We start from the raw sequence: 15,043 nt of genomic DNA on the forward strand, positions 1-15,043 counted from the left end.
CAAACTGGTCCAGTAGACATTTGAAGACGTTGATTAACTGAAAGGTACAGGCATATAGAGGGGGAAACAGAGGAAATAAGACAACACAGAATAGGCTGCATAGGGTCAAGTCGTTCTTAGCTAGTTCCCTATGACCACTTTTCTTTGCTGCCTTTTCCTGATATCCCTCGTTTCCCCATTACAATAAAGCGTTTAGAACGGTCATAAAATGTATTACTGCTTTGGAGCAGAATGTACAGTCAATGTATGTAAAGTGAGAGGCAAAAATCCGCAACAGAGAGACGAAACGAAAGAGAATTGCGCGGAAGAGACCTTGAGAAACGGTCGTTGACGGGCATTTAGTTTTGCCGAAATATGAAAGTTCACGATAAGTCTGACGCAAAACGCTGCTTTGCCTATCAAGGGAAACGACAACAACAGGTCCTGACCCATCAAAGGACCGTTTACTCGATCATCCAGTCATTATCAGGCTTATTCTTACATATTGTTATAACTTACACATGTTATATTATAATGTAGAGCTCAAAAGATGGCGCAGACGTGTTCGAATGTCGATTAGCAGACTCTCAGAAGCTAAGCGGCGTCTTAACATACTTGGTTGAGAATTCGAGCAGCATTTTGAGCAAGAACACTACATGGGTACGTCAAGGTGTGCGCTATTTCTAAAAATTGGTTTACGCTTTTCTACTAGGACAATGTTTCTTTATAGATACATATAGGGAGCAGCATGAATTTTCTCACTGTACATTTCCATTCTGTTCGTTTTTTCTGTTCCACTTTTACTCAACCAGTTTTTTTCGCACTCAGAGATCCATACTCCCATATACGAACGCAGGTTAACATTCCTCTTCGATAGAAGATGTCACGTACACTTTCGCCCTTTCATTCCACACCCACTTCCCATTCGCCACTGCCGTATCCTTAAATGTCCGTGCGTTTCGGCACTTTTCTTTTGCACTAAGGCGTCTTAGAAAAGGATTTCCTAGTGTCGGTCGCTACCTAGGTCCCTCGACGATCGTCGCTTTAGCTGCTGCTGCTGACTTAGCAGGTCCCATTTGTCGTCTTTTGTGAACTCGTCTTTGAGCTCGCGTTGCCGCCCCAGTCGGCAACGGCTCCGATGCCTCCGTTCGTTGGCCTCTATTTCCTTTTTTGCGAATGAAAGAGAAGCATACAGGAAGAAGATGTCTACCGCCCCTATACCGATGCCTGTAAAGACTGAGCGGTAGAAATTTGGCAGGCGGGCAGCTTAGAGATGCTGCCTTGAATCTACGAAGTGCTTCAGCGAAAAACGATGCGTCGTACTTCTAGACCTATTGGTATCACGGTAAGTCGCGTAGTGCGCTGCCATCGCTACTATTTAGACTAGCAGATGGCGCCATATAGTAGAAAGGTATGTTTGGTAGCATAAACGCGCCACATGTATCTATACCGCCGCTGTCATTGTATAACATCTGACATTAGTGGATGTTGAAATTCAGATAAACCATCGACAAAAGTAACTGTTGCTCCAGTTGATTAATTCGCTGAGCACTCAAGGCAGAAATTGGCATATGTTATGGGGATTTTATTTTGGGTTAGAGAACTTCCTATGGAAAGAGGGTAGGCCATGTGCACGAGACTATTGTTTTTATTGAAGTAACTCATAACGCGATCATTTTTTGGAAAAGTCCACAATCGCTATATAGAAGTGCCTGTGTAACGTTCTAAAAAAAAGTTCTTAAATATCCGATAAGTTAATAGTTCACACAATATATATCTGTGGGACAATCGTTTTCGAAAAATTATCCCTGTTTCCTTGAGAAGCTTCTAGTCTCCCGGTCTTGCGCAGCCAGAGTCAGAAACTACAAAAGATCCAATACCTCCACTGAAAACAGCTCAGTAAGAATACGAGCTAAATACCGATCCTAGTATGCGACTGCCATCGTTGACCTTTTAGTGCAGAGTGCCTATATTTCCGATGTTACTACAAAGACATAATTTTCTCTCATGCCCCACGTATGTCATACAATTTTAGCTTTTCTGAAGATATATTCTCATTATTTCTACACTGAAAGGCGCTAATTTGCTTTAGCGGCTTTTGGTCGGCACCTCCTCTGTTAAAACCAACCTTCGAGTTTTCCTTGGACCTCTCGTACGCAGTAGGAGGCTCTCGGCTTGCCCTTTGAAGTCTCTTTCAATGCTCTTCCGACTGCCCTTTTTCTGTCCCTCTCATTCAGACATATCTTAGAGCTCTTAGGGGGTTGGCTACTATGCTGGTTGTCATGGCAACCTAACATAGGGACATCCATTCAGTAGTTCCAACTAAGGTTTCCTTTGAGCTAAATATTGGAAGCAACCTCTTGTCTATGCCTCTTAAAACTCAAAAGAGTGACCGCGGTTACAACGGCCGGTCTAGGGTTTTCGTCCGAGAAGTTGAACTACGATGCAGAATGTACGCTTGTTTCAGGCATACAAGTTGTGCTCCTACTCCAAATTCTTTCTTTAGATGACAGAAGTGGCAAGGCGGTAGAGGAAGCGAGAGCAACCTAGAGCCGTCTGTTTCGGAAGGCAGAGTAGAAGGCTGGCTGGTTTCCCAGCATGCCCCTGCAAGAACTTCAACCATTTAAGTGGTTTAGTGGACGATAGAGAAGCGAAGAAAAAAAGGGGTGCATGGGGGAACGGAAAGGAGCTAAGCCGGTTTGGGTAAGTGCTGAGCGACGGCGAGAGAAGGATTCAGCACTCTGGACACGTTTCACTCTTGAAAGTCAGAATTGAAATGAACTGAGTCAGCGGGAAAACGCTTCTTGAACTGTGTCTCGCAAACAATAGAGGGCGACACAGCCGTGACGTTGGCGACAGCCGCTATAACATAACAAAGTGTCATCTTTCAGCAAGATTTTGCAATGTCTACTCGGATAGAGGCAAAGCAAAGTTTCACTTGTTTGTATTCGCATCAAGTTGTATTACATATACAATGCATATAGCTAGGTGATCTTACAGATTTAGGACTCTTTATGTTGATGTGAAATAGAAAACAAACGCAGGACTAATTTGATGAATAGATAGAAATTTTGGTCGATTTGTCGAGAAAAATGCTAATGATCGGTAAACAAGGAAAAATGCTAAAAGAGTAAACCTCATATATAATAAAAACCCATAACTCAAACGACAGAGGCAATTAGAATGAAGAAACAACGCAAACTTACTTGGTGCACAAAGACATCGGGACCCTCGTCAAGGGAGGATATGAATCCCCATCCTTTCGCCACGTTGAACCACTTGCATCGTCCTCGGCGACGCACCCCGACGAGACCGGACAGAGAGGAAACTGTTGACTGGTCATCTGCAAGTAGCGACATCTCCTTTTCGTAGACTATCCTCCGATACATTAATAAATGTAATTAAAAAACATCTAAATTTGGAGTTATTTAACGGACTGCAGCGTCATCAAACTTTAAGTGAGACTACATAACATCAATGGGTTGTTTAAAATGTACGTATATGTAGTTGACTTACTTAAATCACCCCAGCCGAACCTTCGTGAAATTAGTATCTCACCTTTTTTTTGCACGTTTATCATTAATGTTTGTTTGTTGCGTGAAACGAAAGAGCACTGGGCCATTTTTTTTCAGAGCAATAAGGGTACCAAGGTAAATTGATCGTTGACGCGGATTACACTAGCTTGGCGTTTCATTTAAAAAGTGTTATTTTTTTTGGCAGCCCTACTGGTATGAACCGTTACCTAATATCTATGATCGTTACTAGCAGCACTAATTGTTCTCGAGTACGAAGCACCCTTCTTATAGAAGCGATGGTAAATGCCACATCGTTTCTTTTCTTCCAGATACTCGCCAGTTTAAAGAGGAAAATAGAAAGGTTCTGTCAACCGTTCCGTTCTGCCGAGACCACCAAACAGATAGTATCAGCGATCGGAGCATTTAGAGGCACACTTGGATGAACAGGCACACTATACATGGGACTGGCTGAGAAAACAGGGACTCCTCACGCAAGTCTATTAACGCATTAAACATCTTTGAGTACTAAATCGACTCATACTCGTAGATGCTCTCTCATCAATGCACCCGCTATTTTCACTTTTGTTTGTAATTCGGGCCTGCATTCTACATCGATTGATTGCTTTTCCCGAAAGCTCGAAGCGACCATACTCCTTTCCCCTAATTGTCCAGGAAAAAATAGTCGACGACCGGTCGATTTAGCTCATTCTCTACAGGGGAACGAAGCTCACAGAATGCGCTGCGATAAGCCAATACAGAGGGCATCTGGATGGCCACAATCTTGAGAAATCTTTCGTTCTCTTCCTTCGAGGTTTTGAGTATATCTGCTGATCTTCAAAAACATTGTCGACGAATGATTTCTGGCTCATCAATAGGAAGAATCATTCAGGCAAGTGAAACCGTTCGATAGAACTTCAACAATCGTGATACTATTGTTAAGTGTAGTAAAAGTGTTGTTTTTTCATTTTGTAATATATTCAGCGTGATATATGTGTAAAAAAATAACAAATGTGTGAACGTCCACAACAAACATAATAGCTCAGTTATAAGCAGTAATAGGTCTTTGCGGCTCTTCATTCCCGTAACTACAAACAAAAATAGCCTTTGACTAAATTTTTGTTAAGAAGACCGCACTAATGTGATATGATGCTTCTCTCATTACCCATGGTCTAACAGAAAAAATGACGAAGTGGCATCTGTTTAATTTACGTTTTTAACTTTTTGCGCAAGGGAAAATAACATTACTTATTAAATCACCGGAGCGACCTGAGCACCTACCTATATACATATATACGGGTTGTTCTATGCACTCTAATTTACTTGTACATTCTTTTTTGGACGGTACAGTCGCTGATGGTCACGACTAGAATCCGTTGCATGGATCAACTTCGCCAACCTTTTGGGAGGACTTTGGTTAAGATGACAAATTCGATTTCCAACAGGACGGAGTTCCTGCATAGTATCATCTTGATGCAAAAATATATTCTGATAAGAACTTTTCAAACAAATAGACCGAACGAAAAGATGCCATAAAACACCACGTCCGTTGTTCAGACCAAACGCCAATAGCCCCAGTAGGTTTAAAAGCCCCAATCGAGTTTGTGAATCATGAGTCCATCATTATTACCCAGCAGTGTATTAAGTAAAAAATGATATTTTTGAACATCTAGTCTCAGAAAGAAAGGATGCACACTGAATATAAACTATCTTACAATTTAGTAAACAAAACTGATGTTGTAGTCATTCAATCTGCATATTTTCTTACTAAGACACCCTGTATTTATGTATATATATACATTGCTTAAAAAAAGCTTGTACGTAACTAGGCCTTCGAACCGTCCATAAAGCTTTGCTAGATTCTCTCGAACAGCTAAGGTCAAGAGGTCTTCTCCTATCAGTTCTTTTATGACCCATTGTCAATGCGGTACCGTGATACTCAAAACAATGACCTTTCGTTTGGAAGCGAGATCCTGCCATACAAGTCAGATGATGACGCTGGCCTAATAATAGTGGTCTGATCACATAAAGGACATTCAAGTAAAAATCAATGAAACAGAGCAACATTTAGTATTACAATAAGAGAAGCATGTGAAACATCTCGACGGGCAAGTAGTGCTTAATTGGCTCATCACCTTTTACTTACATCCGACATCAGCAGGTGCAATACATAGGTTACATTAGGATTCTTTCAAAGCTGTCCATGTCATCACCGAATACGTTTTAATAACGAGGATGACATACGTATATGTAAACGTTTCCATGTGCCCGAAGGAGAAGGCACGAGCTATGCAGGATTTTCATTCTAGGCTCTTTCGACTTGACTGGCCTTTCTTATTGAAAAGCAGGAATTTTACTGGGTAGGCAAATAGGTTTATGCGAGAAATTTTTTGCTAATTATAGGCTGAACTCTCGGAGGAACGGGGAATGCACATGCACGAGTTATGTAGCCGAACTGCAAAAAGTCCGTGTGCGCTATTCAGGCCTCGGGTCTCTATAGTCGTCTGCTTCGACGAGCTCCGTAGAAGAGCGGGAAGACCGCATGAATAGGCAGAGACAATATGGAGCCACCTTCGAAAGGACATAGCACTCTTCCTACAGATCTCTACACACAAAAAGGCTCCCGCTTCACGTTTCGCATTTCTATTAGATATAGTCAATGTCAGCGTAAATCAAAATAACCCACTAAAAGGTACGGGTGGGCCCTAAGCAACTAGTAGTAAGCAGGGCTTTCCTTTCTTAGGCGAAGACGATCCAACAGGGCGAGTTCCACAGATCTTTATTAGTATAGCAGACATCAATACTGTATGTCATAGCTGAGACTCTGTATGTAGTATTGTATTGTCATTATACACTAATGGAAGCTACGAACACTTGACAGGTATATGATATCGCTGCAGAGGGAACGTATATAGGTTTATAGATGTGGCTGACAAGTCGTCCACCGTAAATTGCCAATCTCACCGAAGCTCGTATAGCAACCTTTGGGAGAACGTATTTACACTGGGCATCGGATTAACGGAATGCGTCTTGCTTGAACTTGAGTGAATTCTTAATTTATATACGCATCAAAAATGATCGAATAATCGATATAAATGGTAATATAAAAAAAAAAGATAAAACTAATGTCTAATGTATCGATTTTGTCGTCCGCTAGACACTGTTTCGGACGGTTGGTCTGAAACGGGGTATGTTTACGCCTAGTTTTGAACTTAATCGTATTGCTAGGTCTCGCAAATAAGTATGTTACACGTAGTCATTACAGGAGGCGAGAAGTAGCTGTCTAAACGATATTTTAGTGTTCTATAAGGACCTTCTGGAAGTGTGCACGCCGGCGCTTTCCCGCACAGCGGATCAGATCAGCTCGAAGTTAGATGTCGACTCATCTATAAACGTACAACTCACATCTGGCACAACGGGCTAAAAATCGACTTGTTAATTCAGTGAGGTGTTCTTTTTACTGACAACTACGTAGCTTCATTGTGAATCAAATAAAATCAATTGCCGTTGAAGCCGATATTGTCGACAGACGTGCTTTTCTCTATCTTTTCTTTTATTACAAAAGGCAGTCCTATGACACGACAATAGTTCTAAACAAAAATACGCACCTCGGACGCTGGGGTCGTCATCGTCATCAGTGGCCGCATCCGATATGGGAGTTGCTGGTGGACAAGGGCTACGTACTGACACAGGCTCGCTGGAGCACACGCCTCCTCCAGTACATTCCGACTCTAAAATGACGCGAAAGTCATGGGTTTAAACTTACAGTTACCGCAAAATATGCTCTCTATGATACATACGCATTTTGTATCTATCAATAGTACTTCAGTATAGCAAGTTTCGACCTATGGCGGATTACCTACGATTGCTAAAGATTCTATTGTCTTGGAACCGGGCCCATTTGCAACCTAGTCCGGGTTAGCCATTTGTTGTATGGCCGTTAAGAAGATGGCATCGTACAGAGGGAACACTGCTACGAACCCCGCTGTCACCACAGTGACGACTAGTACGTCGTGTTACGTTGTACAAACTCACTTCGCAGAAACTAACTTTTCTTCTTGCTTTATGGTATTTCCTGTTGCCAGTCTACAGCTTAACAAAAGACAGACTTGGATCATAGGGCAGCGCACTAAACCTCTATGGCCCCATCGATGTAAGCCCGACACCTTGTCCCTTATTTGTTAGACCCGACAACCCGCTCCTCCATCCCATCGCAGTGTGTACGGCTAGATCTAGAACCGCGCGTAGGTGTTTGTAGCTCTTTCGTTAGCTGTGCTCAGAGGCAAGAAAGCGAGTATGCTATCAGACTGCTCCGACGCCATAGGAAATGTAGCAAAAAATCTCATAACAGAGCACCAAGCCCCGCTGTGACCCCTGTTCACCCATGCCCCTTCAATAGCTGGACCGCAATCTTAGCAGCTCTAACAAACAGACAGGTGCATTATGGATTATGCTTCCTGCGCTGCCTGTTCGGATGAACAGTTGCTTATTCTCATAGCTATTCGGACACTTGGACGCAACTATTCAGCCTTTGGCGTTCAGTTTGGCGCCTATGAGTGTTCTACTGCTCTACTGTTACTTCGTCATTCGAATTGCTCTTGCCGCATGTTTAGTTTCTTGTCGTCGGCATCGTTAAGTTCGTGTGTCATGGTTAGCGATTACTGGCTATGTACAATTACCTGTATAGTTGCTGTACTGAGAATCGATAGTAGATAGATCAGTAGTTGGACGCTCGTCGCACTTTACTTCGCTTCTCTCAAAAACACCTGCTAGACGCTTTGCCCCTGATAGCTGCCATCAGCTGATCGCCGTGGGGTTATCTACACCTCACACCCATGCGCCCGGTCGGATGCTGAACGGTAAGCTATGGCTATTTGGATACATACAGCAGCAGTGCTTTGTTGTGGTTAGGCACGATAACGCCGAAAGGCGACCCACCATTGAGTCGGATTCTTTCGACATTACTGTCGTTTTTCGAACAAACAAGTTTGTTCGCTGAAGTAGTTTTTGAACGGGAAGTGCTTCGCCAAGTTTGGAGGTTTCTCTATAACGAGAAAGTGATACTTTTGTGAAGCCAGTCCCCATTTCTACTTTCATAGAAGAACATTTACTTTGTGCATTACGCTTTATCTTGTAATGTGTCTCTACCGATAAGAAGGCAACGTGCTTTATGAATGCTATTCGCTGGATTTCGATGCGTAGCCAATGCTATAATTTATTTATTTAATCATACTGGGTCGCGGAGTTTGAATCAACAGCTTTTTTATCTAGACCTTTAACGAGTCATAATAGCGTACGTCAAAAACTTAGCCATTGCAGACCATTACATACTAGCATCTATTTTGACCCAAATTACTTTGCAGATCAATATCGATAGCACTTGCCCTGTAGCTCTGGAGCCCCTTCTTTGGAAACTGTTCATATAGTCTCAAAAGCGACCCACTTCGTTTACTTTTTTTTCTCCCCATTAACGAAACGGGTAACGACGAAATCATGGTTAGTGAAGCTAGCAGTCCCGCCACCAAATCCTCAGATTTATGTCTCTTGGCCGCAATATCCTCGGCGGATGGTTCCTAAAGCACTTATCGTTACCCTTCCCAAAACCTATACGCCCAAACAGCAAGATAACTCAAACCGACTGCTGGCGACTTCGCCGACAATTTCGACTCCTGCAAGGCTAGAGCATGACAAGAAGCAACCGATTCGAGGAGGCGAACCGCGTCCCTCATTGCCACTATCCCATTTCGTAGCTGACCGAAAATAGAGGCAGAGCATGTCACTGGTCGATAGTTCAACGACAAAGTAGACCAGGCTGCTTACTTTGCTTTGGCTCTTCCGCCGGCCATAGATATATGCATATGTTCATGCACTTCGATCGTTCGATATCTCAGATATAAATGGACACATGTTCGTATCATCGTGCCAAACCAGTATTGCACTAGCGAAACTAGGCGAGCCAGCCTTAACCAGCTAGCGCTTCATGGACGAAGAGGAGAAGACAAAGAAGAAGCTGAAACCGTGGGCTGTTAAACCTAGCTCTCTCTTTTTTTTTCGTTGTTGACCTGCTTCGCCACATCGCTCTGTTTCGTGCGAGGCTTGACTCTGTATTCCTGCAACCAATGTCTCGTCGTGGCGTTTCACCAGCACCTAGTCCAGCAGTCTAGCAACCACCCCCACAGATCAGCCGTTCTCCTGTGTATTCGAAATCATAGTTTGAAGTTGCCCGGTGGCCAGACAAGGTCTGTGCTTATGCAGTGCGGATACACATATACTTTCTCTCTCTCTCCCCCCCTCTCTCTCTCTCTCTCTCTGTTTCACACGCGCACACATACATACTTCCTTACCGAGCCCCCGCTTTCCCGCACGATTATGCTTGTCTCGAACTCCTGTTTCGATACTCTATCGAAGTTTCGAACTATCGAATTATCGAGGCACCCTGGACACTTCGTTAGCTCAGCAGAGAAGCCAGTAACGGACTGGATCTATACTATCGACCGGTGGACGCCAACTGTAGGTCAACCTATCAAAACTGAACCAAACTGACGGGAGTTAACCGGCCGTTCGAGACAACCGGTCGGGACCTTCAAGTTGCCGACGCTGCCTATCAGAACGAGCTCGAACGAGCCAAGAAAAAGAAGGACATAAAAGCCACTAATACAACCCAAGTGGCAGATCCACCCCCACTGTCAGCCTTATCGGCACTCTAATAGAGAATGGACACATAGTATATTCTCGTTCCCCTCCGCGAGTTGTAAGCTCATGGTGAGCTGATGACCAGCCTCGCCGATGATTTTTATGAAAGTGACCATGAAATCTTTACTGGAACGCACACCGTACCGTTGCTCTCTACTCGCTCGCTGGCTCACTATGAATCGGTTCAGCTGAGCCGGCGATTTCTCTGTTGAAGGGGGACAATGGAGGCTAGCTTCGAACTTCGAACTTTACCAAAGAATCGGCTACCGCCGATTTTGAGCCGTTCCAATCCAGCAGCTATGTATGCTAGTACGAACAGAGAGGCACGAAAATTACGACAATGGTCTCCGAAGCCTTCAAAGTCGCTATTTTAGGTCGGCTTTTTGTGGGTGTGTGTAGGTGGATGGGGGAGGACTACAGTGAAGAAACACTGCAGAAAGTAGTCTAACTAACTTTCCGCTAGTTAAGGGCACGCGCCTGCCTGAGTTCAAACCAAAAAGAAAAAAGACGGCTAGGCAATGAAGTTAATCGACCTTGCCTCTAGAGAAAGTCTAGCCGCAGCTGAAATTTCATCGCCGGTGCGAGGTCAAGTCAAACAGTTACAGACGTGCCACTCTTGCTTTGCTTGACCTTTTCCCAGGCTAGCTGAACGTACACAGAAAGTAACTAAAAAAGCCAATTTTACCTTCACAATTTAACTAATACCTTTATCTTAGCGAGTAAGTACTGGGATCACTAATGAATACCTAATATAGGTTAAAACCCTTGTCGATAGTGAACGCTTCAAGCATAATCAGATCTTTACATTATCGAAAGATAAGGTCTATAGAATAATGCAATAGGAAGTTTTTCTCATATTTCTCTCGTCGGCGTTCGTTGTCCAGCTTCCATTCCACTCTGCACAGTTTTTTTTTTGGTTTTTTACAATTTGCTTTATATCCAATGGATTGAGGGGGCAGCATTTTTCCCTTGTCTTCGCTCCGCATGCCTAGCCCCCACTGCGTTCCTAGCAGTTGCAGTTCCCCTCCCCTCTAGCTTTCCGTAAGGTTCTGCCAGTCGTCGTGTTCATCGTTTGCCAAGAAGTCTCCCGGCTGTAAGCCCGAGGGCAAATAACAGGAAACAAGGAGACTAGAGCCGTTGTCTAAATCCTCAAAGAAGAACGAAATAAACGAAACAACCCCACTGGCCGCTAGCTGGCAGTTTGCCGCGCAGGAGTTGGCAGTGGGGGCGGTGGAAATTGGGGTTCCCTTTGCTGCGGGTCTGGGGTGGGGTGGGGTGGGGGGCAGTGAAGTAGAACAAGCGTTTAGGACTGCAGCCTGTCCCCATCCCGAACCAGTCGCAACGCTGCTGATGCGTGGTGTCTGGCGCTTTACGCTCCAAGCAGTAGCTAGAACAGAAGATGTTACTGATGCTGGAGGCTTCACGCATTTTAGGCTGAAGCCCCATTGCGGTGCTGATGGCCGTTCAATGTCGGTGTAAGTGTTCAGGAATCCGGTAGCAAGACGAACCAAGGAAAACGAACTACGGCGAGAGACAAAGATGAGCAGCGGTTTCAGGCAGAGAAAGAAAAAAGAGACAAAAAGACAGGAAAACAGCGAACGGGAGAATTTCCTTGTTACTTTGATGCTGCTACCGGCAGCTGCAGGCGGCGGCGCTGTATCGTTAGGATCTATTTTGTCGACGAACCTCTAAGCACTCGTTGCCTTTGTTGTCCTAGCAAAACGGGCAAAAAGACTGAAACCATACAGACTTTTCTATAACAGTAATAAACATATAAAAAATAATAAACAGACCGTTTCTGTCCTGTTTATTATATTATAGTAAAAGGCCAAAGACCGTGTGATTATATGAATGTGCAATAATAATTTAGTCTCGGTCACAAATAGGCTATTTTTATCTATCAAAATGGTTGAAAAGGATTACATGGATCCTTTGGAAAACTTAAGAAACATATATAAACATTCCCATTAATTTGCAATATATAAAGTACAGCAAGCCATGTACCTTGTCAAAAGGGCGAATTTATCTTGGCAAATTTTAACATAACCAAGTACTCTGTATCTCTTCAGTTATTTTTCTGTTTTACGATAGAACGCTGCTATTACCGGGCTTCGACAATCATCGAACGAACAACTCTTAGCACAGTACACTCTAATCAGATAGAGGCTCCATGCTCCGAATTTTGTCTATGGTCCTTCTTGTTTTAGCGATCCATAGAGGCTTGATTAAAACTTTTGTTTATTTTGTGTAGCTACCCTCTGCAGCATTGCGTAGAATAGCCGAAACCAAGTGAAACCAAAAGGAAAATCACTAGAGTTGAAATGTCTTAAAAAGCTTAAATAATAGCGAACATAAAACTTTAAAAAGTAGACATCATTAATCTACAATGCGGATTATAATTAAAATAAGTCTAAGGGCTAACCAATAAATACAGTATAGCTGTAAGATAAGCTGTAAAAATAAGCACATATATAATCGTAAAATCGTATATAGATCGTATAATCGTTTAATCACATGTAGTATAAAAAAGAAAAAAACATGCTCGTATAGCTTATTGTCCACTTCTGCATATAGGGTACGCAAGTGATATGGTTATCGGTGCGAAGCAGGAAGGATTTAATTTCACTTGATAGGCGGATTGTGTTAGATAAGAATCGCATATGTATACAAAAACATACGCGTAAAGTTTATAGGAGTGTTGTCATAAAGGTAATTACTCACATCAAATCGCTCTACAAACGGTATACATAAATTATTAATTTTATTTTTACTGTGGTTTGTCCAGTGGCAGTCTACAGATCGCATAATGTTCTCCTAGGAACGCGGCGCTAACTCGAAATCAAAATTTTAGAGAAGAATCGCTCCCGCCCGTACGATTTAAAATTTCAAAAAGGAGCGCGAGTCCGGAGACCATGGACCAATGAGAGTGAGTTATTTTTCCGCTGTTTAGGAGGTTGAAGGCGACGCGTGGCGGGCGCTCAAGAGGGGGCCGGCGAAAGAGAGGAAGCAGGAGGAGCCTTTGCTTTAAAGTTCCGCCAGACAGGCTCATATATTCATATTAATTTGTACTAATTCGCCTTAACGGTCTTTTTTACACGTGAATAACAGAAAAATTCTAGGCCTATATAACTATATTTATATATGCCTTGTAATAGCTTGATGAGTAACATGTTTGTGTGCTAACCTTAGGGACAGGTTGTCGTCTAGGTTATAATTCTGGGACAGACACACTTCGGTTTGTGCTAAGGACCATCTGATGAGATGCCTAACAGCGATACCGGGCGTAAAACTCGAAACATAGAGACCTACATAACTAGATAACAAACGCTGTCTGCTCAAGAATCAATGAAGCACACATATATTAATTAGCTGCAGACCTTCATAGATTCGCAGACCTTGACTGAATTTTCAAGTTTTTCAGGATGCTTCCGATCCCGTCGGTAAACTAAGACCCGTTAAAAATTCTCCAGCGAATATACACATTGTGGGTATTTTTGCGTAATTTCTGTTTTTGTTGTCGGAATGAGGGAAACAAGGGTGAGTGCAACTGATTGGCAGTAAAGTACCAATACATATTATGCTCAAGTCCGTGTATCGACGGTAGGCGGAGATTTTTGGATAAATTACATGAACTGTTATATCTCGCGCACAGAAGACCTGTAGCAAATCGAAAAAAAAAAAAAAATTATAGGCAATTGGATGATGATGTTGAAACTGCGTTACAGCAAATAAAAGTAGATAATGACGTTGTTGATACTCAACTTCTACAGCAAAGTACAAAGATTAATACTTCTATCAAATAGCACCTGTTGTACAATAATTGATACCTATTTTTAATAATTTCTTTGTTGAGGATGAGCTTCTTTTTGCAGAGGAAATTTGTTCGGTAACATTGTACATTCGCTTCAGTAGTTCGAGCATCTTGGCTACTTCTTTGTTGCCGCAGGACCCTTGGAAAGCTTCTCATCTCCGCCATGTTCGTCGACGTTGAACGCAATTGCCGTCTGAGATGCCTTTTGCTTTTTCTTCTTTCCGTCCCCTTTTCTCACGGACTATCGCTGGCGCAATGGCACCGCCTCTCGACCGCTACCAACACTTGGCTCGGGCATCGTAAAGAAAAGCGACGGAGGGCAATTTGCTTCATTTTCGGGCCAAATCGACCGTTCCAAAGCCCTCATTTCCCAGGATACAAACCCTGTCCGACCGCCTGCTCTATCCCTATGTCGTCAGAATACGACAAGACCGAAAACGGAGCGCCAACTAACCTTACCGTGTTAGTTTCCTAACAACGTCAAATTGGGCACGTTGAAAACTATCCGTCCTAAATATCCCGTTTTGTCCTTCGTGGACATCGTGCAAGAAAATTAATTGTGGCTCTGCAGGCGTACATCGTAAGGGAGCAAGCGCAGAATTTCTTTATTCAGGGTTTGCAGAAGGCCCCTTGCAATAATTAGCATTGACCCAACCACTTTGAACAAGACAGGAGGGAAAGTTTACTAGAGCTGATGACATCTTTCTAACAGTCGCTTCTCTTAAGAGTGGAAAACTAAAATACTTCCGAACTGCTATTTAAGAAAAACTTATCAAATAAGTTTGTATAAAAAATAAGCTGACATTTCACATTTCAGGAGTAGCAGATAGCTAAAAGTGGTGATTCAATAAGGCTGTTTCCTGCTCAGCGCTTAGTCATTTATAGAAACATCATGCATTCAGTACTATATATGACATACGATTAACAAATCAAAATAAGACCGGAAAAACCTCTAGGTTTGCAAGGGCGTTACGAAAGCCCGATTTGTCAATATAATCAATTTGTCAAAGACCAAATCAGTGTTGTTAACGGTAACGTCATTTCTATT

The 15,043-nt window shown here is 42.9% G+C and overlaps 1 protein-coding gene across 4 annotated transcripts in view; it reads right to left on the bottom strand.

The window, feature by feature from the left end:
- Positions 1 to 15,043, bottom strand: part of LOC111247881 (protein lin-28 homolog) — a 58,792-nt gene that overhangs the window by 27,621 nt on the left and 16,128 nt on the right. For all 4 annotated transcript variants that reach the window (XM_022799396.2, XM_022799395.2, XM_086982402.1 and 1 more), the window contains 2 exons: positions 7,100 to 7,222; positions 3,186 to 3,322 (listed from right to left, as the gene is read on the bottom strand). In XM_022799396.2, coding sequence (XP_022655131.1) covers positions 3,186 to 3,322; positions 7,100 to 7,222 — 260 coding nt within the window. The remainder of the gene's footprint in view (positions 1 to 3,185; positions 3,323 to 7,099; positions 7,223 to 15,043) is intronic.

This window comes from Varroa destructor, unplaced genomic scaffold, assembly GCF_002443255.2.
Source record: "Varroa destructor unplaced genomic scaffold, Vdes_3.0 BEIS01000003.1, whole genome shotgun sequence".
NCBI lineage: Eukaryota > Metazoa > Arthropoda > Arachnida > Mesostigmata > Varroidae > Varroa > Varroa destructor.